Consider the following 26,094-nt stretch of genomic DNA (forward strand, 5'->3'; position numbering starts at 1 on the left):
AGGGAAAGTGGGAGACACAAATAACATTGCAATCTGATTGCATTCCTCAAGTCCTGGTTTCTCATGGTGCTGCCTGCCATTTCTTAATATGTATTCCCTGGGCAGGGAGCTCTATAGGGATAGAGAGAGCATTGGAGCAGACCTCACATATACCTTCAATGTAGAGTCACAGAATGTCAGGCTTGACAGGAAGCTTTAAGTCATCCATTTCACCTGTCTGCTATTTTGAGCCCCTCTGCCACACCCCTGCCCAATGCTCACCCCACTTGAGTTTGGACATCTGCATAAATAAGAGGATGCACATCTTCTCAAGACAATTTCCCCCATTTTGGAACAGCACTTTTCCTTTTGAGTTTGGTTGCCTTTTCAGTTTGATGTAGTCCCACTTGTTTGTTTTTGCTGCCTTTGGTCTGGGAATCAGATTTAAAAAAAATATTGCCAAAACCAGTGTCATGGAACTCTTACCCTGTGTTTTCTTCGAGGAGTTTTATGGTATCAGATCTTATGTTTAAGTCTTTAATCCACTTCAAGTTAACTTTTGTGAGTGGTGTAAAATAGGGTCCCAATTTCTTTTTCTTTTTTTTTTTAATTAAATCTTTATTGTTCAGATTATTACATTTGTTCCTCTTTTCCCCCCCCCATAACTCCCCTCCTCCCAGTTCCCGCCCCACCATCCGCCCTCACTCCCCACCCACTGTCCTCATCCATAGGTGCACAATTTTTGTCCAGTCTCTTCCCGCATCTCCCACACTCCTTTCCCCCCCAAGAATAGTCAGTCCATTCCCTTTCTATGTCCCTGATTCTATTATAATCACCAGTTCATTCTGTTCATCAGATTATTTATTCACTTGATTCTTAGATTCACTTGTTGATAGATGCATATTTGTTGTTCATAATTTGTATCTTTACCTTTTTCTTCCTCTTCCTCTTCCTCTTCTTAAAGGATACCTTTCAGCATTTCATATAATACTGGTTTGGTGGTGATGAACTCCTTTAGCTTTTCCTTATCTGTGAAGCTCTTTATCTGACCTTCAATTCTGAATGATAGCTTTGCTGGATAAAGTAATCTTGGTTGTAGGTTCTTGGTATTCATCACTTTTAATATTTCTTGCCACTCCCTTCTGGCCTGCAAAGTTTCTGTTGAGAAATCAGCTGACAGTCGTATGGGTATTCCCTTGTAGGTAACTGAGTTTCTTTCTCTTGCTGCTTTTAAGATTTTCTCTTTGTCTTTTGCTCTTGGCATTTTAATTATGATGTGTCTTGGTGTGGTCCTCTTTGGATTCCTTTTGTTTGGGGTTCTCCGCGCTTCTTGGACCTGTAAGTCCATTTCTTTCACCAGGTGGGGGAAGTTTTCTGTCATTATTTCTTCAAATAGGTTTTCAATATCTTGCTCTCTCATCTTCTGGCACCCCTATAATTCTGATGTTGGTACGCTTGAAGCTGTGGGTCCCAATTTCATTCTTCTTCAAATGATTACCTAGTTTTCCCAACACCATTTATTGAAGAGACTATCCTTTCCCCATTGAATATTCTTGGCTCCACTGTCAAATATTAGTTGATCGTATATATGAAGGTTTACTTCTGGGTTCTGAACCTGTTTCATTGGTCTGTGTGCCTATTTGTATGCCAGTACCATACTGTTTTGGTTACTATACCTTTGTAATATAATTTGAAATCAGGAAGCGTGATGTGGAAGCTTGAGAGATACTGATTTCCAAGTCCTGATGTATTCATCCTTGGATGATGCCTATTTACTCAAGCCTCTTGGAACCTTCTCTGGCTCCCCAAACTTCCACCATTCATATTGTTGCTCCCATCACGCTGTATGGGATTTTTTCTATATGTCTGTGAGCACCCTGAAGGCAGGGATGATCTTATCTTGTTCATTTTAAAATCCATAACACCAAGTTCAGTACTTGAAGAGTAACAGGTGCCAATAAATTAATTCCCTTCCCATCACTGCATAATCTGTAGTCCTAACGGGGAGGGCTTCAGCTATTCCCCTTCAGTCTCATCAGAACACTGATTCTTTGAACAGATCGATTACCCTTTCTTTGCTACAAGCCTCCTTCCTAGGTTTTTCTTTCCAATTCTAAAAACACTTCGATTTTTAAAATTGTACTGAAAAGAGGAAGAAAATGACTTTTCAAGGTCAGGTAGTTGGGCTGATGGGTCAACTGGGAAAGAAATAGATGAATTCTAATCTATTGTCTGAAACTCTGTCCATAAAAATCAAACCGTCCTATTTCTGATACCTTCACCTCATTCAATGGCATTATTTTCTTTGGAGGAATAGAACATTTATTATTCAGACTCTGGGCAGAGGAATGAAATGGCCTGGATCTAGAGATAAGGGGCAATTTACTACTGGCCAGCCACTGTCCTTGCATCTAACAAGTATTGGTTTAAATGAAAGCAGCGTAGGCCCATTGCTGCCTCTGCTCCAAAAGAGAACATTTATTTTGAGCCATAGTTTTGACTGCCTTTAATGCTGTTTTTGAAAAATGTTGTACACTTCCATGTCTGCGCTTCTCTTCTCCTTCCTGCCCAGCCTCTGCCTGAGGAGCCTGGTGGCCACTCATTAGGTCATTTCAGTAGCCTCCCTCCTGGTTCCCTTGACTTGGGGTTCTTCCCTCCATCCTTTTCAATCCAACCCCCACACCACACACTTTCTGAAGTTCAGGTCTGGCGTCCATGTCAAAAGCCCCCAGGGCTCACTGAACAAGTATGAGCCTGTGAGGGTGGCCCTAAAGGCTCTCCACCTATTGTTCTTTCCTGTTGCATTCTTTCTGCTCCAGCCAGTTTCACCAACAGCCGCTTCCTGACATTCCCTCCCTTTCTCTAGAGCACGCTGTTTCCTCCCGTGGAATGTGCCTTCACTCACCTTCTGCATGCTCTGCTCTCCTCATTTTCTCCACTCTTTAACTCTCCCCAGTAGCCTTCTTTCTATATCTTTTTTTCCTCCCCTTAAAACCTTGGCACTTTCAGTTCTCTCTTGAATGCTAGATCTCTGCATGGCTGACTCCTCCTTCAGGGCCCAAGTCAAGGTCAAATGTCACCCTCCTCCATTTGTTTTTGTTTTTTTAACTGTTAAGAAAATTTTTGTGGTTTTATTGTATCATGAGGCATTGAAACATCTGAACAAATCAATATCTGGACGGTGAGGCAGCTGCTTTCTCCTTCACTTCTTTGGGTTACTAGAGCAACTTGTCAGTAGATTAAAAAAAAAAAAAAAAAAAAAAGACAACCTTTTGCATTACTTAAGTCTTTCCAAGGCATGCGCTGGTACAACACAAACTCCTCCTGTCAGATGTAACTAGTCTAGCGTCCAAACATCACGCACAATACCTAGGTAGCAGCAGCGCACTGCGCCCACCCCCACCTCGGTCCTCATTTGTGTATGATATTTGGAGCATCTGGAGGAGTGTGAATAGTATCTGGAAGAGGAAGGAGGAGGAAACAGCATGAGTGCCTGGCTGGGAGGAGGTCAGCCGAAGTTGTGCAGGGCAAGCCTGAACATGTCATTGGTGCAAACCCAAGCATTGTTGATGTTCTTCAATAGGAACATCTTGTGGAACCCCATAATGGGGTCTTCATCGGCCTTACGCTGGCCCACAACCATCCTGAGGATGCAGCTATCGGGCGTGGGGTGGTGGTCCTGTACCATGATGCTGTGCTGGGTTTTCTGGAACTGAAGGCTAGACAACTTCTCCACAATGGCAGCTTTCCCCTGGAATTGCTGTCCTTCCCATGTAAGGCATGATGCGTCAGTGTAAATTGTGCCTAGTTGGGTTCTGTCATTATCAAATAACTGGTAGTAATGTTGAATGAAGCGGGATCCAATCTGCTCCCAAATTGGCTTGTCTCCCATTCTGGAGCGTCCCCCAGCCTCGTTGAAACCCCGAGGGGCTGGCACGATGGTGTCAGCGGAGGCGGCAACCCAACGCGGTTGGCGACCGACTGTCCCTTCCCCCCTACCTTTCCTCGCCACCCCCCTCCTCCATTTGTTATAAGATTTGATGTATGTGAGACCTCTTATTTATTTACTCAAACTTCCGTTGAGTCTTACTATTGTGAACTTAGCACTCTGCTGGGTATGAAGGCTACCCAAATGTATAGGACCAAGCTGTTTTCCTCATGGGCCTCAGCTGAGTAAGAGCCGGAAAAGTAATTTCAAAGACCTCAGGATATTTATGGTACAATGCTGGAAAGGGCTGTAATGGAAGTCTTGTGGGAGCACAGGGAAGGACATAACTATTAATAACTGTGCCTGGGGGGATCAAGGAAGGTTTTAGAGAGTAACTGACTTTACCTGGATAATTACAGTGGAGAATCCTTATTTTAGAGTGAATGAAATTGAACTAAATTATACTGTTCTATTTAAGACCTAGGATTTATCTGTGTTTGGTAAATATTTAAACACGAGGAATTCTCAATTTTCATACATAGTTTTAATGGGCATTAAATATAATCAGTAGATTTCCCTACTTTTTTATTTATAAGGATTTTAGCACTTCTTATTTCGCTGACTTTACAACAGGGATTGATGGGGCAAGTAATATCAGGAGAGAGACTGAGTTGGTGGGGCTCTAGCTTTTCTTTCCTTTTTTTCCCTGCCAAAAGCTTTATTGTTTCATTTGATCCAATGCATGATAGAGGGCTTCAGGGTGGTTAAAGAATGGCTAGTAGTTTCGGGAAATGGCTCAGGTAAGAGCCAGACACCAGGGGATGTGGAGGGGCCTTTCAAAGGCCTCTGGGCTCCAAAGGCTCCTAGTCATGCTTGAGGGTGAGCCTTTCGAAGAGATACTCACCCAGCCCGGCCGGCATGGCTCAGTGGTTAAGCATAGACCTACAAACCAGGAGGTCCTGGTCAGGGTACATACCTGGGTTGTGGGGTGTGCAGGAGCAGCCGATCAATGATTCTCTCTCATCATTACTATATCTGTCTCTCTCTCCTTCCTCTCTGAAATCAATAAAAATATTTTAAAGATAGAGAGAGAGAGATACTCGCCTAGCCCAGCCTGGGGGCAGGCCAGCCTACGGATGTTAGTCAGGTGGTCACCCACCTTGATGAGTTTTACCTTCTCATCCAGGAAGTGGTTCTCCAGGAAGTCACAGAGATGAGGGTCTGCGTGGGTAGAACCCAGGGCCTGCAGCTCCAAAAGAGCCTAATTCAGGTTCCTCTCCAAGGCCAGGGCAGCTTCCATGGCATCCTGAGTTTTGCCCACTCATCTGGGGGGACTTCAGCACATGGTGGAAGAGAATGCAGCCACCTCTCTTGTGTTGCAACTTTAAGAGATGCTTAGTGCCCTTGCACTTCTTCTCCACCAGCCTCTTCGCCAACTTGCAGAAGTAGCAGCCCACGCCCTCGAGAGCCGCATCTCATGGTTGAAATAGAAGCCCAGAGAGAAGTAGGTGTGTGAGGCCCTCAGGTGCGGGTTGGCCAGGCGGTTGACTGCAGCCTCCATCTCGGTGGAATAATTCTGACGAATTTGGGAGCTCATGGCTGTTCGGCAATAAGGAGTGAAGGTAGAAAAAAAAACCCTGTGTGTTGGCTGGTCTCGGAGGTGGTGACTGGATAAGATGCAGGAGAGTGGCCAGAGGCTGGAAGAAGGGGTGTCCCTGGGTCTGTCCCGTCCAAACACTGATGAAGCAAGAGACAGATCCAGGACCACCAAGGGCACTGCCGGGGCTCTAGTTTTTCTAGATGAAATGAGGTGAGTGGAAGCTCATGGTCACGCAGCTGACCTGGGTTTTTTTTCCCCGAAATAAACTTGATTAAGTAGATCCCTTATCCCTCAGATAGGTGGCCACATTCCTAATTGTCCTTTGCATATCTCAGGAAGGTGGGTGTTTCTTCCTCCCCCCACCCCCAACTTTATTGAGATCTAATTGACAAATAACATTGGGTAAGTTTAAGGTATACAGTGTGATGATTTGATACACATATGTATTGCAAAATGATTACCACAGTAAGGTCACTTAACATATCCATCACTCACATAATTACATTTTTTGTGTGAGTGGTGAGAACATGTAAGATCTCTCTTAGCAATTTTGAAGCATATAATGCAGTATTGTTAACTATCATTCCCCTGCTGTACAGTAGATCCCCAGAACTTACTCGTCTTATAACTAGAAGATTGTGCCCTTTGACCAACATCTTCCCATTTCAACCATCCCCCAGCCCTTGGCAACCATCACTTTGCTCTCTGATTCTCTAAATACGGCTTTTTTTTTTTGGTTCCACATATAAGTATATCATGCAGTATTTGTCTTTCTCTGCCTGACTTATTTCACTTAGTACAAGGTCCATCCATGTTTTGCAAATGATAGAATTTTTTTTTTCTTTTTTTAAAGGCTCACCCACCTATTTTTTATTTATTTTTTTGTTAGTCCTCATTGGAGGATATTTTTTCCATTGATTTTTAGAGAGTGGAAGGTAGAAAGAGAGGGAGGTAGAGAGAAAGAAGCATTGATGTGAGAGAAACACATTGATTGGTTGCCTCCTGCACGTGTGGATCAAACCTGCAACTGAGGTACCTTGACTGGGAATTGAGCTGTCGACCCTTTGGTGCACAGGCTGTCGCTCTAACCACTGAGCACGCCAGGCATGTCAGGATTTTATTTTTTATAGCTGAATAGTATCACATTTGTTTTATCCACTCACCTGTTGATGGACACTCAGGTTGTTTCCATGTCTTGGCTATGATGAATAATGCTGCAGTGAACATAGGAGTACAGATATGTCTTCAAAACAGTGACTTCATTTCCTTTGTAGAGGTAGAAGGAAAGAGAAAATGTCTGAACTCATGATTTCCATTCTTTAATTATCAGAACCACATGGTTTTATTTTTCTCTTATACTTTCCCTCCCTATTAGTCATCAGAATTTACAATTACTAGTATGTATTAATTTGGGGTTATTTGTTGACTATCCATGTCTCTGCTATACTGAAAATGCCACAAAGGAGGAAATTTCTGTGGTCTACTGTTGTCTTTCCATATTGAGCACCTGGCATGTAATTGGTTCTCAAAATATGTTTATTCAACAAATGAATGACTGAATAATCCTGATAATTTGAGTAAAAGCTTTAAAAAATAATGGGAAGAACCCTAGCTGGTTTGCCTCAGTGGATAGAGTGTTGGCTGTGGACTTAAGGGCCCCAGGTTTGATTATGATCAAGGGCACATGCCTGGGTTGTGGGCTCAATCCCCAGTAGGGGGCTAGCAGGAGGCAGCCGATCAGTGATTCTCATTGAATGTTTCAATCTCTCTCTCTCTCCCTCTCCCTTCCTCTCTGAAATCAATAAAAACACATAAAAAAAATAATGGGAAGATTCATATAAGTTAAAGGATAATTGGGGTTGTAAAGTCACCTCCTCAGGGTGCATATCCACCTGTTGTATTTCATAGAAATATTTCAGTTGAGTGTGAATCCCAGGTCCCTACTGTTCTGATATTTTCTTCTGAAGGGATAATTTAAATTGGACTCCTGAGGCAGGAGGTGCTCTAAAGTATAGATAATGAAAATATCTTCCATTTGCTCACTTAGCAAGTATTCTTTGCTTCTAATAGAAAGGGGGAAATGTTAGTAATTTCTCTATAGAACAGAATATATTAAATTTGTTGAATATATTTAAGCAGAATATTCTTTAGGATAAATTTTAATAAATGGGTAAAGTTGGTATAATTTGGGAATAGGTCATTGAACAAGTAGTTCAAATTTGGTGAACAGATCATTGAGCAAATGGGCTTCTTTTTACTCTTCTGGGTATCAAGTTTCCCCTGTCTTTTGGTTGGAGAGGCTCGCGAATGTCTTTGTTACTGAAAAAGGGGACTGATGCACCCAGATGGTTTGGATGGTGCTCAGAAGTCTTCTGGCAGTTCTGCCCCTTTGGTTTCCTATCCTAGTGTTATGAACTGACTTGACGTAGTCTGATTATGCACAAATCTCAGGTTCAAAATGATAGCTGAACAGTATCGGTACCTTTTAAGTCAGAGATCACCATGAACGAACTTGCAGTCAGAGTTAGGTTCCTTGGTGTGGTAGGCAGATGCCTCCCAAGATTCCTGCCCCCTTATGAACATATCCCATGTAATCTACCCTCACCCCAATCCAAGTGGGACCAACGAATAGGTTGGAATATTACTCCTATGATTAGGTTAATAAGGTCAAGTCTTCATCCTTTTAAAATCTCCCAAGTAATTCTAATGTGCAGTCAAGATTGAAAACTAGAGCAGTGGTCCTCAAAGTGTATTTCCAGGCCAAGCAGCATCTGGGAACCTGTTAATAATGCAAATTCTCAGGCTCCACCTCAGCCCTCCTGAATCAGAAACTGGCGGTGGGGCCCAGTGATCTGCATTTTAAGGACCCTCCAGGGGGTTCTGATGTCCTATGGAGTTTGAGATCCTGTGCTGTGGGCATCTGCCCTCTAGCAGACAAGCCTCTCCGGTAGTGGGGTGGGGGGAAGGGAGGAGGGAGGAAGAGGAGAGGCCTTTCTTTGGAGGGGTTCTCTTCCCCACCGCAGTGGCATTGCTTCTGAGTTCCAGCCTGCCTCTTCGAGTATTGAATGTGCATGTACACACTGTCACATTTGTCAGGCATATTTTTCAGCAAACAGTAGCATCAGACAGTTTTGGCGTATGCATTGTTTTAAATAAAATAGAGGAATTTGCTAGCTTCATTTTCACTGCATTTCTTTTTTTTTCTTTTTTGTTTTTTTTTTTGTTTTGTTTTGTTTTGGTATTTAATAGCACTGAAAGGGATAATAACTAGATAAAGCAAATTTTAAAGATACCCATTGTTGTGGCCTGACCCAGGTGATTTGCCTGTTCAGAAGGATCAGCTTCTTTTTGTTGAATATTCATGCTTTCCAATGATTAAAGGTGGGTGAGGGCAACTGGTCTCCTTTCTCAAAACCTCACTTCTGGGTGATGTGTTACAATGCAAGCAAGTCCTGAACCAGATTCAGCCACATTAACAACAAAATAACAAACAAACAAAGCCCAACACAATAACAGAAAACAGACACAAAGACTGTGGATCTGTTTTGAAATGCAGACCCTTTGTTCTTGGGGTTCTCCAACCCAGAAGGTTCACTTTGAGGCAAAAATGCCACAGGGTCCTGATTATTGGCTAAACTTCTCTGGCCATCGGGATTGCCCAAAACACACACACATGCATTTTCAAACCTCTGATAAATGTAGGGCTGATAGGATTAAATGAAATTCTTCACCTCAAGTATTAATCCAAAGGTGTTAGGTTGCTGGTTTTGATACCAGATTTTTAAAAATATTCTGTTAATTCAAGTCAGAGTGGTTCTGGAATAACTCACATTTCACCAGTGAATCATTATTGCTAATACCCTTTGTGCTAATTAACAAGATCAGTCTGCAGCTTCAGGTAGTGGTTATTTAAGGCAAGCACTTGTCACGGTGCTTGTGCAGGCACTGGAGTAGAGGGGGCTCCTGATTAGGGTCTTTCAAATGCTAACCAGCCACCTCTGGAATGTGTATTCCTGATTAGGGCACTTCACATATTAATGAACCATTTCTAGGGAATATTTTAATTTACACCTCATATTTCTCACTATCTATGCTGATGCAAGTTCATGTAAATTACAGATGAGGTACTATACCTGGAAGGGAAACTCATGGTGGGTGTGGAAATAACACATGTCTGGTGGGTGATCAGTGGTGTGTGTAAGAAGGAAGTGCATTGCCTCTGACCTGGGATGTTGTGACCAGCTGCCCTGGTTTGCCAGAACAGAGGGGTTTCCCGGAATGTGGGGCTTTCAGTGCAAAAACCAGGACCGCCCAGGGCAAAGTGGGACGGTGGATCACTTGACCAGTGGCTCTGCCTCTAGAAATCTGTCTTCAGTAACGAGCCAGGAAAGGTTACTTCTCATACTTTTAATAAGTGATACTTGTGAAAGTGCAGATTTGAATGCAATTTGGAGAATTAGCAATAGAGAATTTGTTGAATAAATGTTGGTATATCCATCAGATGGAATGGTTCCACCCTCACACTCTCTATATTAGCTTAGCTGCCATGACGAAACAGCAGGTTGGGTGCTTAAACAATAGAAATTTATTTTGTGGCAGTTCTGGAGGCTAGAAGTCCGAGATCAAGATCTGGTGATGTTTCTCTTCCTGGTTTGCAGAGAGCCGCCTTCTTGCTGTGTCCTCAGGAGGCGGAGTGAGCAGCAAGCCAACTCTCTGGTATCTCTTCTTATAAGGGCACTAATCCCATTGGATTAGCACCCGACTTTATGACCTCATTTAACCTTAATTACTTCCTTCCCCCACATACAGTCACACTCTGGGTTAGGGCCTCAAATATGAATGTTGTGGGGACAGTTCAGTCCTTAGCATTCTCAAAAACCACTTGTGAAAAAGAAGAAATGTTCACAATATCTATTGATTGAAGTCACAAAACAGTGTGTATGCTCTGATTCAGACAGTCTTAAAAAATAAGTATATGTGTCTATAGGAAGACTATTAAAGTAGAAATTAAGGCGATTTTAAGTTTTTTTATGCTTTCTATAGTTTTCTGTATTCTTTTTTTGTATTCCAAAAGTTTAAAAGGTTAACATGCAATACTTTTTAATAAGAAAATTGTAGCTTAAAAATACATGATCTGGTTAGGTTGCTGCCAGACTAGGAGGAAATGGGTATGATGCCTATTTGGGACTCAAATGGGGCCTAGGTTGGTGGTAACTGGAAAAGAACAAATGAAGAGGGAATCTGTAACGTTTGTGTAAACCTGAGTTGAATATTTCCTGTATAATTTGGCAATTGAATCTTACTTTTTATGAGGATGGGTTAAGCACCTAGTATCAGGAACTGACCACCGTGGCTGAAATTCCCAGTCCTTCAGCTTGCTAGCTGTCTGTCCTCCACAAGTTTCTCCCAGTCTTCATTGTATGTAGGACGGAAATAACAGTGGTGCCTACCCATTGGCTTATTGTGAGATTAGAGAGATTAGAGTAAGTTACTACATTAAAGGCCTTGGGAACACGTCTGCCAAGTAGAAATGTACTCAGTAAATCAGCTATTATTGTTATTGTTATCTTTCTTATAAAAATTCCTGGCTTTGCATGGTTGGTGTGCCTCAGTGGTTGGGCATCAATCTATGAATCAGGAGGTCACGGTTTGATTCCTGGTCAGGGCACATGGCCAGGTTTCAGGCTTGGTCCCCAGTGTGGGGTGTGCAGGAGGCAGCTGATCAATGATTCTCTCTCATCACTGATGTTTCTGTCTCTCTTCCTCTCCCTTTCTCTCTGAATAAATAAAAATATATTAAACAAATAAACAAACAAATGAAAAATTCCTGGCTTTGCATCTTAGGCAATGCTTAAACATTCTTTCTGTATATAGCTTTGGACAACATTCTCTGTTTTCTTGAGAGGGTTTATTAATTATTATTACACTTGTTAGACTTGATAAACAAAACCATAGGACACCCAGGTAAATTTGAATTCCAGATAAGCAACACATAATTTTTTAGTCTAAGTATCCTATATAATAAAAGGCTAATATGCAAATTGTCCCCTTGGGAGTTCAACCACTTGCTATGACGTGGGCTTACCACGGGGGGTGGGGGGCGTGCAGAACGGAAGAAGGTCCGGCTGGCAGCTGGGGGAAGGAAGGCCCCGATCGGCCCTGATCACCAGACAGGCCTAGGGACCCTACCCATGCACGAATTTCATGTACCAGGCCTCTAGTGTTCAAATATTGCCTAGGACATACTTACACTACATAATTATTCATATCAATTTCAAATTTAACTTGTATTCTTGTTCTGTTTTCTATCTGGCAATTCTAATTATTAGAGATAATGAGAACACCATTGAAAAGAAATCCAGCCCTGGCAGGTGTGGCTCAATTGGTTGAGCCTCATCCTGTCCAGTTCGATTCCTGGTCCAGGCACATACCAGGTTGCAGGTTTGATCACTGGTTGGGGTGTATGTGGGAGGAAGCTGATGTTTCTCTCTTACGTCAATGTTTCTCTCCCTCTCCCTTTCTCTCTCTAAAATCAACAAAAGCATATCATAAACAAACAAACAAAAAAGAAATCCAATGATGAAGCTCTCTTAATCAGATCCATCTAAGCCAGTGGTTCTCAACCTTCCTAATGCCGCGACCCTTTAATACAGTTCCTCATGTCATGGTGACCCCCAATTTCATTGTTACAAATTGAACATAATTAAAGTATAGTGATTAATCACAAAAACAATATGTAATTATATATGTGTTTTCCGATGGTCTTAGGCGACCCCTGTAAAGGGTCGTTCGACCTCCAAAGGGGTCGCGACCCACAGGCTGAGAACCGCTGATCTAAGCCAAGCCCGCCCCTGAAAACCTGGTGCTGGCATTGCCTTTATAGTGAGGAGTGTGTGAAATAGCCTGTGTGTAGGTCCTAGCTTGGTAAGTGGCACATGGTACATGCACAATAAATCAGGCAGGAGAGCCTGCCCTTTACTTGATTTTGGGGAAATTACATAATTGCTTTAAACTTCAATGTCCTCAAATGCAAAATGGGGCCAATAATAAGAAAGCCTGTTTCATTATGAGAATTATGGAAAATGAAAGAATTCCTAGCCAGTGGGAAGCGTGGTTTCTGGGGTGGATGTGAGGGTGGATTTCAGAGGACAGGAGCAGGGAGGTGGGCCAATCCCAGTCCTCACATGAACAGATGAACAGAGAGGTTCATCTGATGGCTGCCAGCCTGTCCTCATGATGCTTCTTCCCTGAAGAAACAGTAAAACAGCAGGAAAATGGTCTCCACTTCACTTCCCCTCTCAACTCTGACATGAGCACATTAATTGGTGGAACTTAACTTGGATAGCAAGCCCTAGCTGCAAGTGAGCTTCGGATTATAATGTCTGTTTCCAGCCACTCTGAATGGGAATGGGTGCTGAGTGAGTTTGATGCTGCTCAGTCCAACAAAATGTTATGAAGGTAAAGGTTGCTGCATCGAGAGGGAGTTGTCCAATTCCGGGTCTCTAGGATGCAGCATTTGCCTCAGTGCTGCTTGGGTACTCTTTGTGTCTGAGACCCAGCCTTGATTCTTTTCTTCCTCTACCATCTCTCCTTTCTCCCTCCCTAGGGACCAGTCTCAATCTGACCCCCATTCTAGGTTCTGAGACTTGGTTATGTGTTGTCAGACTTCTCAGGATTGCGAATCTGAATTTCTAAGCATCACCTCTGCTGATGTTACGTACAGGTTGCACTTTTTCTTGTCCCATGGAGCTCATCCGCTCTGGTCTCCCTGCCTCTGACATCCCGGTAAGCCTTGCTCAATTTGGCACGCCCATGGTTTATCCCATCTTGCTATGGTTAAGGATTATGAAAGAGAAAAAGTCCTCATGGACCAAACCCAGGCCACGGAAATTTAAAGCCACAGAGCATGTTCCTGAGGATGAGAGTGAGATGAGCATCTCAGCTCCAGAGGCCCACACTGTCAGCCAATCACTGCATATTAAACTGATCCTGAACTCCTTTTTTTTTTTTAATTGTCTAAAGTTTTACATATGTCTTCTTTTCCCCGGTTGACCCCCTCCCCCTTCCCCCCGACACACACACCCAGCCATTCCCATCCCGGGCAAGCCCCCACACCGCCCCAGTGTCTGTGTCCATTGGTTATGCTAATATGCATGCATACAAGTCCTTTGGTTGCCCTCTCCCCCCCACCCCCTCCTTCCCTGCCATTTGTCTCTGGATCTGTTCTTGTTCATCAAATTATATTGATCTGATCCTGAACTCTTAAGGACCAGCAGCCACGGCATTTGTTAAAATCACAATGTGTCCCTTCTGCTGCCAAAGATGGAGCTGTAATTTCCCCCTCTTCTCAAAATAAATATTTCACATGGTTCTGGAAAATTTTAACTATTAGTTGTACCATCACCTCTCATTAGCCACTGGCAAACATAAGAGATAATAAAGCTTACTGAAAGGAAGCCATGAATAAGCACCAGATTCTAAATCTCCTGGGGCAGTGACCCTGATGAGTCACTGAGTATTCACCGTAATGTCATCTTGCAGGTTGTTGTATACCCGTCACAGAGAACATAGTAAGTGGGTCTGGGCTGTAAGAGAGTCTTAATGATTAATTTTCCACATGCTTCTGAAAGTATCATTTTTTGACAAACAATACACATCAACTCTTTTTCTTACTAGCAAAACCATCAAGAAAATTCACTCTTCTTTCCATCTCACTAATAACTCCCTCTAACTTTATGGATATCCAGGGATTGGTCTTCTTTTAAAATTATATCTAAATCCCTAGATATAATTAGAACAGTTATTTACTCTCCTTATGTATTTGATTTCAATTGTTAGCAATTGCTTTTTAATCATTTTATTCCATGGTGACATCATGGGGGAGATAATTGTTATTCCTTTTATTTACAGAGTAAATGCTGCTGCAGGGTTAAATGGCATGCCCCAGACCTCTGCAAGGGGGAGTCTAGATTGGAACCCAGCCTTCAGATTCTCAGCATGTCTTTAATAGAAAGCCAGGAGTTGGAAAATCACGACTCTGAATGGCAAAAACTGGTCAGGAGAATGGACCCCTGCCTCAAAGCAATACCATTGCCTCTCTAAGACTTATTTTCCTGATCTGTAAAATGGGCTTATCATGGGCCATTGATGTGAGGATCCAATAAAATAGTGGACATAGAAAGGTTTGGAGGTTGCAGAAAGGAGAGGCCCCTTCTCCCTGTCCCCTTGTCCTGTAGGATGGGTGTCTGGCTGCTCTTTGGCCAGGTTAAGGAGTTTGGTCTTACCCTTTTCCAGATGGGTCACTGTCTGTGGGTATCTGCTGCTGGGCACTCAGTTGGCCACAGTGAGGATGCTGCTGCTCTTCTCCATCTGGCTCAGGCACCACAGCACTCAGCTTTTTTCAAAGCAAAGGCATATTGGTGCCCAGTGAACATTCAAGCAGGTGTTTACTGGTGATCACTTCAAAATCTAATAGGCCATGGGGCAGGGGTATCTACATCTCCCCCCAGCTCCATCGCAGAAGGGCTGAGGCCTCACTGCTTCGAAGGCAGTGGGGAAGGATGGAGGGTGTGCCCACATGGAGGCTGTCCAGCTTGTGGACCTACTTCCAGCAGCCCTCTCCTCTGCCTGCCTGCCTATTACAGTGCTCCCCTTGTTTCCCTCTCCATGCCACTGCTTCCCTCTCAACCTCTCCTGATGTCTGGCAGGTTTTGCATGGCCCTGAAAAATTTTAGTAACTAGTTTATACTATCACCCTTAATTGACCACTGTAAATACAGTTGGGGTAATGAATTTCAATGGCCAGGTTCTCCCAGAGCCTATGTGGCACCTTTGTTCAAACCAGAAAAAGGAGCCCTCCTATGAGCAGGTGCCCTGCTTGGGACTGGGAAGTCCCCTTCTCGCAGATGTGCAGTGCTGACAGGACACGTGGCTTGGCCTGCAGAGGCCAGGCGGTATCTCAGCACCTTCTCCAGTTACCCCTCAGCCAGGGCTTTGTGCAGTGTGGGAGCTGGACAGCCACACACGAGGGCCTGTCAGTGGCTTTATGCTCATGTGCAGCTGGGACTGAGAGGAGAGTGTCTTTGTCAGGGCCGGGGCCTCTCCTTGCCCCTTGCATCACACAAGAGGGGAATTGAGCTTAGATTAGATTAGATTAGATTAGATTAGATTAGATTAGATTAATGAGGATGTAGCGGGGTGAATCGTGACTCCTCTCCCCAAAAAGATAATGTCCAGTTCCTAATCCCTGGAACCATGAATATGACCTCATTTGGAAAAAGGGTCTTCGAGATGCAATTATAACGTAAGGATCTGGAGATGAGATCATCCTGGATTACCTGGGTGAGCCCTAAGTGCACCCACAGCTGCCTTACAGGAGAAGGCATGGGAAGGTTACACAGAAGAAGACGTGTGAAGAAACACAAAGAAGAAGGCCTTGCGAGGAGAGAGGCAGAGATCTGGGTCATGCAGCATCAGTCAAAGAGCACCAAATGACACCCACAGCCACCAAGGCTGGCACAGGCGAGGAGCAGTTCCCCCGAACCTCCAGGGGTGCAGTTCTGCCGACAGCTTCATTTCCAACTTCTCGCCTCCAGAACTGGGAGAAAACGAATTCTATTGTGTTAAGCCACCTACACTCTGGTCACTTGTTACAACAGCCCAAGGAGACTAACACATGGGGCAAGGCTGGGGCTTGAAGAGGGGGCTGGCCAGCGGTTCTCTCTCCCAGTTACAGCTGGTCCTCTCTGTGGCTTCTAAAACCAAGCACATTTTATCCTGCGGGCTGTCCTTAGCTTAATAAGAGAAATTATTTCCCCTCTTAACACAATTATTTTGAAAACTGACACAGACTAAGCATAACTTCTTGCCCCTCTCAATTTTATACAAGAAGGTAGAATTTCTCCTATCAACAGAGTCTCTTATGAACTCACATCACAGCTTTGTTTTGCTAAGGGTGTTTTTCAGTTCCTGGCCCAAGTTATATCCAAACTACCGCCCTTTAACTTGCCCTTGGCAGTAAGAGAGAGGAGAAGGAAACTTAACCTCCCTTCAACAGTTTTAAGCACCCCTCCAGGCATTATTCATCTCTGTACCATCCAACTCAGGAAGTGGCATACGGCAGATGGTCAGGAAATGTTTGTTAACCAGGGTGACCAACCATCCCGCTTTTCCCAGGACAGCAAGATTTTTTGAGACATCAGGCTTTCAGTGTTAAAACCAGAACTGTCCTGGGCAACCCAGAAGGGACAGTTGGTCACCCTCGTGGACTGAACGAATAAACCGCCCTGATCCCATTGTTCTTGGAGCAAGTTGCCCAATATAAAGTTATTTAGTCCTGGTCTCCACTCCACCTCATTCCGGGGTTTCCAAGCCTCCCTGGGTCCTTCTTCCCGGGAATCCTCCTCAGGCTAGAACCCCTACCTGGGCATTAGCTCGGACAGGGCCTTGGATAATGTCTGCTGAATGTATAGTTCCAGTTCCGCTGTCTTGACTATTTTGTTCTCTGAATTCTTTCCTAGCTGGTTTTTCTCCTCATGCTCCTGAAATGTTGACCCTCTCCAGGATTCTGTCCTTGGTCCAATCCCAAATAGGTCATTGATGACCTCAAGAAATGAAATTAAAACAAAAAGACACACCACCTTGAATGCTATTACCGAGTCCTTTTTGCATCCAACATTCCATCTGTCAACAAACTCTGCTGATTCCCTCTTCTGCATAAATATTAAATCAGTTCCCTTCTCTTCATCCCCATGGTGGCTGCCATATGCCAGAACCTTATCATTCCTTGTCTGTTACTTAGATTTCCCATTTCCAATCTTAACCTTTCCAGTGTATCCTTTTTATAGTTTCAGAGTAATTGCTCTAACATGCAAATATTACTGCATCTCTTCCTTGCTGAAAATATGACAAAGGCTCCCTGAGCTCTCCAGGATTAAGTCACAACTTTCTTAAACTGGCACATGTTTGTCCAATAGTTTGGCTTCATCTGTCCCCTTTAGCCCCTCTCAGACCCCACAGTCCTGTCTCAATGAACCAGTCTTTCTCCACCTATGACCCTTGGACCTCCACATCCCTCCCTCTGTGCTACTATTCCAGCCCCCCTACCTGGCTGCCTCCTGCCAGGCCTTCAGAAGTCAGCTCACAAATTGCCATGACCCTGTTAAGTAGGTGGATGCCTCCTTTGTCCTGTACCAGCAGTGTGCCTTCACACTCTCAGTGCACTCACCTGCCTGCTTGTCTCCCTTCTGTGGGTGAGCAACCCAAATGCAGGGCAATGTTCATTCACCTTTGTCTTCTCTCTCCACAGTGCTGGGCACAATTTAGGTGCCTGTACTAGTTTATATAATGTCCCCGAGTTTATGTCCACCTGGAACTTAAGAACATGACTTTACTTGAAAATAGGGTCTTCGCCAATGTCATTGGTTAAGTTGAGGTCAGACTGCATTAGGGTGGGCCTCTGAACTGTTATGATTGGTGTCCTTATGGGAAGAAAGGACAGGCAGGGACACAGACATGCACAGAGAAGACAGCCATGTAACAGCAGAGACAGAGATCAGTGATGCAGCGACAAGCCCAGGAACACCAAGGATGTTCCTTCCCCAGGCAAGGACAGATCCTTCCCCAGGCCTTCCAAGGGAGTGGGCCCTGCGGACACCGTGCATTTGGACTTTTGGCCTCCAGAACTGAGAAGGAATACATTGCTGCTGCTTTAAGCCACCGAGTTTACAGTATTTTGTTATGGCAGCCCTAGAAAATGAATACAGTGCCAACATACTTGGCTGGCTCCATGAATGATCTAACCCCTCTACCCCTTCCCACAGCCATTGGGAGAGACCCCTGTCAACTCCACGCTGGAATGTTCTGGCAGCCTTAGGATCGGTCTCCCCAGGCTAGCTGGATGGAGTGGCTCCATGAACTTGTGACTCCAAATGGGTCCTGTATTTGTTAGACTGATCACCAGAGGATTGTTGCTCCTGGCCTGACTGCAAGGTCACCTGCATCCTGGTGCTAAACTGTGTCACCACCCTGCGTGAAGCTCCTGCGCAGGGCTCTGCTGGACACCCGCAGCGACCATGATTCTGGATGTTGCCGAGCTCACAGTGCAGGCCACAGGCCTGTTTGTGCCCCTGCTTGCTAATGAGTGAGAGTCTGTGTGCAGAGTTCTGACACTTGCTTTCATTATAACACACGGAGACCCGTGGCCCAAGACCTCGTGCATGTACACAGTGAATGACAAAACTGGGGTCAGTTCTAACCAAGCAGATCATAGAAAGGACTCCAGTTTTGGAACAAGACAAATTTGGACTAAAATCCCAGCTCCTGCATTGACGGCCTGAATCCCCTATGATGTTGCTTCAGAGGGTGGGGGTGGTGGTCAGAGCCCATCACTGGGTTATCGCTGTAATTAGAGATCACGCATGTGAAAGGCTCCAGGTGTCACAGATGCTCCCTGTTAGCTAGTAACTTGCCTGCAGTCACACGGCTAAGGGGTGAGGTGCTGTCCGGGGTCTCAGCCCGAGGACAAGGCTCTTTTCCCCTGAAACGGAGACTGTGGCCTCTAACGAGGGCCTTAAGCATTAATTAGGCATCTGGAATGTGCCACCTTATGCACTTTCAGATGCATTTTCTCCATTTATCCTCACAAAAGGTTTTTATTTTTAGAATTCTTATTATTAAAAACATGGGGAATGATGCTCAAAGAGGAGGTACAGCTCCCCACAGCTCTCGAGAGCAGTGCTTCTCAACCTTGGCGCCAGGTGAGACATCTGAGAGCTTCAAAACATCCCCACACCCGGGGATGAAACCAGTGTCTGATACAGGGCCCAGGCACCAGAACTTTAAGAAACTCCTTTGGTGACTCCAAGTGCAGCAAGTTTGAAGATCTGTGCTCTAGCATTTACAGGTCACTGTCCCCCAAGTAAAGTGATTTGAACTTTTATTCTCCCGGGAGGACAGCAAAGCAGATGCCATTGCCCCCACTCTGCAAATGGGCAAACCAACTCTCCAGAGGAAATTCTGGAAAGGCTTTGATGGGACCGAGAGTTCCTGGTTCGGCTCCAGTGCTCTGCCCCTGGAGTGGGGGGAGGTGTGCCATGTCCCTGACCTTGCAGGCTCCCTTTCCCCTGCACCTGAGCCAGCTGCCTTGGGTCCATAGAACTGTGTACCGCTAACTACCAGAGGGAGGTTCTGAGGGTCCTACCTGGTGCCCACCACCTGGTCTCCCCGCCCCTCCCCTGCGGTTCCTGGGTTCCCTACAGCACAGAGCAGAGGTGGAGTGGTTTTCCATCGGGCCTTTCAGGTCTGTTTCATTCCTGCTTCAGTTTTTCCATCTGCCTGTCATAGGGTGTATGGTACGGCTTGTCTCTGCCAAAGGCCTTAGAGGCTCTGGAATGGAGAGAGCAGCAGGAGCCCAGAGTTCATTCTGTGGGGAGAGCTGGGCTTTTCCATGCACCACTCCCCGCACTCACCCCTGGGTTCTCATACCCTGCCCCCTACCCCCATGATTCCCAGGGGCTTCCAGCAGTGAAGACACAGTTCTGGAAAGCAGAAGGCTCTGACAGCCCCACAAATCAGCCTCCATATCCCCACCCCCAGACCCTCCCAGGACAATGCTATCAAGTCATCTCGAGTAAAGGAACCAAAACACCCCAATGTAGTGAAAGAGAACAGAGGCCCCTCTCTCTCGCTGCTGCTGCGATTTCAATAGAGAGCCCTTCTCGAGCAGGAAGAAGCGGTCCTTCTGGTGTGTCCCTGACAAAGCTGACCTCTTCCTTGGCGGGTTTCGTAGGCCCAGAATCAAGCTGGGGTTATTTCCCCACCATCGCCATAGTCATAGCAACAGCTTTGATTAATGCAGTGGCCCATTAGAGGGATAATGTCAGCCCTAATCAGAAACGCCTCAAGTATCTCTCTTTGCATTTTGGTAAATGGCGTAATCACATTATGGTTCGATGTGTCTGGGAGCTGATTGCTGTCGTGAAAAGTCTGCCTGATTTTCCAGGTTAAGGGGTTTCAGGGGGCCCAAGATGCAGCTAATCACCATGTATTGTTGGGAGGGTTTGGAGAGAAGGCGGAGGGCAGGAGGCCGCCTGGTATTGCTGCCCTGCCCTTCCTTCTGGGCTGGCAGTAGCACTCTGGGCTGGTGCTGGGCTGGCAGTAGCACTCTGGGCTGGTGTTCTGTCTGTTTGCAGGGATGTTTCCCTGAAGGAGATGCGCTGGGAGTCAGAGGGAGGTGGCTTCCACTGTTGCGGTTAAGCATGAAGAAAGCAGAGGCATGGCTGGGAAGGGCAGGCAGGCCGCTGAGCTGGACTTGGCTGTTCCTGCCCCTTGTCCATCAAGAGTGTGATAGATAGACAGCCTCAGGTCATGCCACTGGGCCGGCCTGGAGGTAGGAAACGGCGGGGTGACATGCACTGCAGAGGCACATAATGAGTGTGGACTTGACTTTCATAAAAGCTCTTGGCTGCTGCAGGCCCTGAAGAACCCGTGAAAGCTTCCCACTCAAGGTAGATTCCTGAGCATCCTGGGGAGGGGAACTTCCCCCACCCCCTGCTTTTACTAGCAGGGAAACCAAGGCAAAGAGGGGTGGCATCTCTCACCCCCTGTGTTTATATAGAGAATTGATGCTAGGCTCTACCTCCCAAGGGACCCTGCTTTTGTCTCTGCAAGTCCGTGGGCGACAGTAACAGTAAATCGTCCCCACCGATGTAGAAGGATTAAGAGGAGGACCTGAGGAAATGTGCACTGAGCCCCCTGAGGCTATTTCTAGCTGCTCCAAGGAGGTTTGTAAGGAGGACTCATGCAGTTAACTATTTATGACTTTTCGGATGCGGAACAGAAATAGAAGGTGGCACTAGCTTCTCCAGCGCTCGGAAAGTAAAATCCTCGCCGAGGCCTGAAACCACTCTGGGGCCATTAAATTTACTGTCTCTTGGACGACATATAATATCCAGCATAATGTTTTCATCCTTGGCCATGACACTAGTTTTTCTTCCCAGTATTGAAAATGATCTCAGGAGCAGCTGAGAAACTGAGTCAGTGAGTGAGAGCTAGCCCAGAGTTACAGGGCTAGTCTGTGGCCAAGCTCTGGTGGAAGCAGATCTCTTGCTACTTGGACCAAAGTTCACTTCAGAGGGTCCAGCTCAATGTCCCAGGGCAGGTGTCGGTGTGGGAAGTTCCTCAGGGGGACCCAGTCCAATGGACAGTCAAGACACTGTGATACCATGAGTCAACCAGTCTGTCTTCCATCTTGCTTTGCTCCAAGCTTTGCTTCCCACCTGGAGGAGTCAGTGTTCTTCCCAAGGAAATGTTGGATTAGACATGTTCAAGGACAGAGACTCGCTGCCTGCTCTCAAGCCTCACAGACTGGTGTTGCATTAGGAGTAGGAGAGAATGAATTTCCCAGGCTAGGATGTGCCTCAGCTCTGGAAGGAACTAGCAATGTCTCCCCAGCTCTATAAAGCGTTATCGTGCCTTTCTAGTAGCCAGGTCCTTGATCATCTCTTCCTTTAAACTTAGCTGACCAAGGAATTGGAAATTAAAGCAAATCAAGGATGTGGGGCCTTCGCCCCACACAGCCAATAGCTTTAAGCTAAACCCATAAGAGACCAACATTTGTCTGAACAGAAAACCACAGAGGAATGAATTAACATTACGGTGAGAGTTTCCATCTGGCCCCTGCTGGCACCCTCACCACAGAAGCCGCCTGAGCTGGCACCCCCTCCCTGTTGGCTCAGCCTGATGCCAGTCCCTGAGCCAATCCAGACAGGCAAGATGTGTATTAATATTCTCCCTCCCTTAGCCCAGTCGACAGCTTCCCAGACCTGGGACTCAGGGGCCCAGCCTCTGTTACTGCCTCCCCCTGCCCTTCCTTGTGTTTCCGCCCACAACCACATCCAGCTCTTGGCATTCCAGAGGTGAGCTCTCCACAGCCAAGTAAGCATAATGGACCATATGGATCTTCTTCTCTTTTTCATCCTCACCCGAGAATAGGTGAGAGAGAGAGAGAGAGAGAGAGAGAGAGAGAGAGAGAGAGAGAGAGAGAGAGAGAGAGAGAGAGAAACATCAATGTGAGATGTGCCCTGACCAGGGATCAAACCCATAACCCAGGCATGTGCTCTGACAGGGAATTGAACCAGCAACCTTAAGGTGCACAGGACGATGCTCCAACCAACTGAGCCACTCCGGCTGGGCTGGATCTTCTTGATGCCCACTTTGACGTAACTCCAGTTTTAGCAGGGTTGCCTTTTAGCAATTTCTGTTGGCTACTCTGGCTCCCATCACGCCTGGAATTTGGCTCCCTCAGACACTGCTGACTCTCCAGGACCAGCAGCTGTTGCTGGTCCGTTGACATTTGCCTCCTCCAGCCCTAGCTCACTGACCACATGTGCAGCATCCTCATCACCACCTGGCACAGCACTTGCATGTTAGCTTGTTGGTCTTCCTCCCCCAGACTGTGAACTCCACGAGAACAGAAATCTCATTTGTTTTCTCCTCATGGTATCCCCAGCACCTAGCGCAACATAGCAATGTTTAATGCATATTTGATGAACGAAAGCATAAATAAAAAGGTGGCATCCCCTTCCTGTAGAGGGAATTGATAACTCGCTTGATTTTGCTAATGCACATCCATCTCTGTTTATTTAAACTGAAAGAGCAAGTTCAGGATTCAACCCTGGCAGGGTTTTGTCACTTCTGAAAAGACAGTCTCTTTACAAAAACCTGTGCTCATTACAAAAGAGTTAGCATCATGAAATTGGCCTTTTGTTTGCTTTATAATTGTATTCAATTGCTAACCGTTCTGCCAATTAACCAAGTCTTTAGTGGCTTTCAAATAAAAAAAAAAAACAGTTATATTTTAGAGTTGGGTTGGAGGGGCAGTGACACTTGATTGGAGATGGCAAGATGGCTCCGGTCACTTAGTGCCTATAAATTTTTGAGTGAGTCACAGAGTATCTCGAAGCCTTAGTTTCCTCATCTGGAAATTGTGGTAGTTGACTCAGTAATCACTAAGTTCTTTCCCAGGTTTATTGCCTCTATTAACCTATAATTCTGTTTCACTAATGCAAGTCCAAAGCATACCCTTTCTGTCTTGTATTTTGGCCAAGTCAGAACTTAGGGTGAAAGCCTTTTGCACATCTTTCAGCATCTTGCCACCAGGTGGCAGGCGCGTGCCACAGACCTTTTGTCCCAAGCACAAAGTGTGAGCATCTTACCAGAGATTGAATTAAGATAGTAGCTTTCTAAGCTGGAGGCCAGAGTCTGTGAGTTTTTGAAATAGCAAACACTTAGTCTTGTGCAAAACAACAGGGGTACCAGGGACCATATCTAGGAATGAATGTTCAGGCACCCTGATTTATGTGGTTCAGAATTTTGAGGGCACCAGAGCTCTCAGCTTTTGGGTGTCTTCCCCTCTCTTTATCTCAGGATGAGTCAGTGGACGCCCATTACCCCAGCAGCACCTGCAGTACTCAGTGTCCCATGAAGAGAATCATGTGCTGAGCCAGAGTTGATGGATTTTATCCTGTTCTTTTGTTCTTTCCTGTCTCCTTCCAGGAAGGAGATAAGGGATGCATTCAGGCAAAGTTGGGACAACTCCCTAAGTTCTGTTTTAAACTATTCGCCTAATTACAATAAAATTTTCCTTAAATACAAACTCAGAAAAAGACATTCCATTTCCCCTGGTCCCCCTCCGTGATTAATTTTATGTATCAACTGGACTGGGCCAAGGAGCACTTAGATATCTTTGGTCAAACATTATTCTGGGTGTTTCTGTGAGATTGTTTTTGGATGAGATTAACATTGAAATCTGAGTAAAGCAAATTGCCCTCCCTAATGTGGTGGGCCTCGTCCAATCCATTGAAGCCTTGAATAGAACAAAAAGGCTTATCCTCTCCTGAATAAGAGAGAATGCTTTTTGCCTAACTGCCTTTAACTGGGACGTTGGCTTTCTTCCTGCCTTTGGACTTGAACTGAAACATTGGCTCTTCCTGGGTCTCTAGCCTGCCAGACTTTAGACTGGATCTGCACCACAGACTCCTGCGTCTGCAGCTTGGAAACTCATCCCACAGACCTTGGGACTTGTCAGCCTTCATCTTCATGTCAGCCAAGTCCTTATACTAAATGTCTTTATATACAGGGCATTCCAAAAAATGTATACATACTTTCACAGCTGATAGCTCAATTTTGAAAATGAAATGTATGTTAATAAACACTGCCTTTATAATTATTCAAAATGTATATATACTTTTTGGGGGACACCCTATATAAATATAAACACATATATATGTGTGTGTGTATCTGTATATCTCCTATTGGTTCTGTTCTCCAGAGAACTCTGACAAACGCACCTCCTAATTGGATATTCGTCACTTGGTTGTGCACATACATACGCTGAGCACCTACTTTGTGCCAGGCCCTGTACTAGGCTTCGAGAATAGGGAAATGAACAAACTGAACGCTCCCTGTCTCAGGGAGCTTCCAATCTACTGAGGGGGATAAACAATCAAACACTCACACAAGTATAAAAACAAAGCTACAGCAAGTGCCACTGAGGCTGGAGTGGCGGTTGGAGTCCAGGAGGAGTAGGGAGGAGAGACTCGAGTTGCACTATAGCCAGGAGCCACACATTTAAATTTAAATTAGTTAAATACAAATGTTAAAACTTAAGTCCAGTGGCTAGTTGTATTTCACCTGCACAGTTTCCACATGTAGTTAGTGGCTCCCCCAGTTCCCTGTACAGCGGGGGAACTCTTGATAATCCTTTTGACTTTATTGACAGCTGGAACTGGCCTGTGTGAATTTTAGGTCAGCATCCTGAGGTAGGAATATAATTGGCCTAACACGTCGTCTTTGAGCAAGGCCACTCCAAGGCATGGGCTCCTAATCTGTAGGAGAGCCCATTGGAGGTTGGGGTCCATCCTTATGTGTGCCACTTGGTACAGAGCCTGACTATGCCTGTTCAACAGGGACCTGCAGTAGAAGGTGTGAGTGAGCCAGGTACCCTGGTACACAACTTGTCCAACATCTACTTCTTTGACTTTGTTCCTCATTTCTCCCAGTTCCTCCTCCCACCCCATCATCAGTAGCTCAGGAATTGATTCAGCCTCCTTTATTTTCTTATCTGTAATCAACTCTTTACTTCCCTTCATCACCTAGTACAGTGCCTCGCACATAGCACGTATTCAACAAATATTTGTTGTTTCAATGTCCACCAGCTAAAGACCTTCAGGAACATACCTATAGTTAAATAAATGTAGGTTTATTTAGCTTGCTCCAATGAATGAGAATACACGGTGTCTTGGTAAGAGAGTGTCAGAGGGGTTTATTAAAAAATTTGGGCTTTGACGAGGTGATTGTAAGGAAAGCTAGAGAAATAGGAACTAGTTTTGTATTAGATACTCTTAGGGAGTAGGAGTGATTCAGCAGCTTGGTATCTCAGAAATCCTGTTCAGGAATTAGAACAAAATGAGGCTGAAGATGTCTTTGGCAAGAAAGCAACAATCACTCAGAAATAATTTGGGGGGAGGGGGTGAGGATTACAGTATGGCTTTGCCTTTGTTTGGTTACAAACTGTATCACACTCTAA

The 26,094-nt window shown here is 45.2% G+C and overlaps 2 protein-coding genes across 3 annotated transcripts in view; one reads left to right on the forward strand and one right to left on the reverse strand.

The window, feature by feature from the left end:
• The window catches only part of LOC118667215 (U3 small nucleolar RNA-associated protein 14 homolog A-like), a 72,879-nt gene that overhangs the window by 41,506 nt on the left and 5,279 nt on the right, over positions 1-26,094 (forward strand). The gene's annotated exons all lie outside the window — the stretch shown is intronic.
• LOC118667217 (nuclear transport factor 2-like) lies at positions 3,079-3,897 on the reverse strand. Its single transcript, XM_036330109.1, has one exon. The coding sequence runs from the start codon at positions 3,869-3,871 to the stop codon at positions 3,488-3,490; it is 384 nt and encodes a 127-aa protein (XP_036186002.1). The 5' UTR covers positions 3,872-3,897; the 3' UTR covers positions 3,079-3,487.

This window comes from Myotis myotis, unplaced genomic scaffold (assembly GCF_014108235.1).
Source record: "Myotis myotis isolate mMyoMyo1 unplaced genomic scaffold, mMyoMyo1.p scaffold_m19_p_12, whole genome shotgun sequence".
Classification (NCBI taxonomy): Eukaryota; Metazoa; Chordata; class Mammalia; order Chiroptera; family Vespertilionidae; genus Myotis; species Myotis myotis.

Coding starts and splice junctions, on each gene's coding strand:
- LOC118667217 (XM_036330109.1), bottom strand. CDS start 3,871: ATGGGAGACAAGCCAATTTGGGAGCAGATTGGATCCCGCTTCATTCAA.